This window comes from Pyrgilauda ruficollis, unplaced genomic scaffold (assembly GCF_017590135.1).
Source record: "Pyrgilauda ruficollis isolate IOZ18807 unplaced genomic scaffold, ASM1759013v1 scaffold3901, whole genome shotgun sequence".
Classification (NCBI taxonomy): domain Eukaryota; kingdom Metazoa; phylum Chordata; class Aves; order Passeriformes; family Passeridae; genus Pyrgilauda; species Pyrgilauda ruficollis.
The window spans coordinates 1-1,430 of record NW_024525381.1 but is presented as its reverse complement, the minus strand read 5'-3'; the positions used below and the strand labels follow the sequence as shown (position 1 = coordinate 1,430).

The 1,430-nt window shown below is 71.8% G+C and overlaps 1 protein-coding gene across 1 annotated transcript; it reads right to left on the bottom strand.

Moving 5' to 3' along the window:
* Positions 1-304: 304 nt before the first annotated feature.
* Positions 305-1,081, bottom strand: LOC121358498 (collagen alpha-2(I) chain-like). The gene has a single exon (XM_041476730.1). It carries the CDS (start codon positions 983-985, stop codon positions 323-325), a length of 663 nt encoding a protein of 220 aa, XP_041332664.1. The 5' UTR covers positions 986-1,081; the 3' UTR covers positions 305-322.
* Between the last annotated feature and the right edge of the window lie 349 nt (positions 1,082-1,430).

Below are 1,430 nucleotides of genomic sequence, written 5' to 3'. Positions count from 1 at the left end.
TCCCATCCCATCCCATCCCTGGGCAGCGCATCCCTGGGAATTGGAGCTCCCGGGAGAGCAGAACCCCAAAAGCGCCCCAAAACCTCCTTCTCCGGGGCTGGGGGGTTCCTGTGGGGCTGCTCCTGCCCTGGCCCCATCGGCATCTGCACACATCCCAATTCGGGGCTGGCGGTGCCCCAGAGCCCCCGGACCCTCCAGACCCCTCTGGGGGTTCCCAGATCCCCTGGAGCCCCCCGGGAGCCACCGCAGAGTCCCCGACCCAGGAACGCCCGGAACCTCCCGGACACCCCGGTTCTCCCGGACCCCCCCGATTCTCCGGGACTCACCCGGTTCTCCCGGGCCCCCCGGTTCTCCCGGACACCCCGCTTATCCCGGGCACCCCGCTTCTCCCGGACCCTCCCGGTTCCTCCAGGCCCCCCGGCCCGACCTGGCGCTTGCTGTGCCCGCAGGAGCACCAGCCGTAGGTCTTCCCCGCCTGCAGCTCCACCGGGAACGGCTCCTTGGCGGCGATCACCGGCTGCGGGGGCGGCGCGGAGCAGAGCGACGGGACCCGCGCCCCGCCCCAGGGCTCCCGGCACCGGTGGCCGCCCCCCGACGCCCTCATCAGCGGAACGAGCGCGGCCGGTCTGGGCCGCAGCATGGTCCCGGTGCCGCTGCCGGTGTCGCTCCCGGTGACCTTCCCCGCGCGGCTCCTCCTCCTCCTCCCGGCGCCGCCGGAAGAGCCGGGCGGGCTCGGCGGGAGCGCGGCTGCTCCGTGCGGGGCCGGGCCGGGCCGGGGCCGCTCCTGGCGTGTGGTTCCGGGGCTCGGTACCGCCGCCGCCCCCGGCACCCGGCCCCGGTGCCGCTGCTCGATCTCAGTGCCGGGTCCCAGCGCCGGTGCCGGGTCCCGCTCCCTGTCACGGTGCCCGATCCCGCTCCGGTTCCCGCTCCCAGTGAGCGATCCTGGTCCTCGTTCCCAGAGCTGGTCCCGGTCCCGGTGCTCCATTCCAGTGGCGATCCCGGCTCCCGATCCCGGTCCCAGTCACGATTCCCGATCGCACTGCACGGTCCCGGTGCCCGGTTCCTGTGCCCAATCCCGGTGCCACTCCCAGTGCCCCGGTCCCGGTCCAGTGCTCGAGCCCAGTGCAAGGTCCCAGTTCCCAATCCCGGTCCCAGTTCCCAATCCCGGTCCCAGTTCCCAATCCCAGTCCCAGTTCCCATTCCCAGTGCCCACTCCCACTGCCCCACATCCCAGTCTCTCCTGATCCCAGTGCCGCTCCCTTTCCCGGGCAGAACACCTGGCTCAGGAGCACGTCCCCCCTCTCTGTGCCTCAGTTTCCCCCCGGAGCCTCCCGGGCCTTCAGCCTCGGCCCTGGAAATTCCCGGAATCCCGGCTGGGAGAGCTTTTTCAATGGCAATTCCAGGAATCCTGGCTGCAAGGGCTTTTCCAG

Excerpts from the sequence above, each read along its gene's own strand:
- LOC121358498 (XM_041476730.1), bottom strand. The coding sequence starts at position 985 with ATGGAGCACCGGGACCGGGACCAGCTCTGGGAACGAGGACCAGGATCG.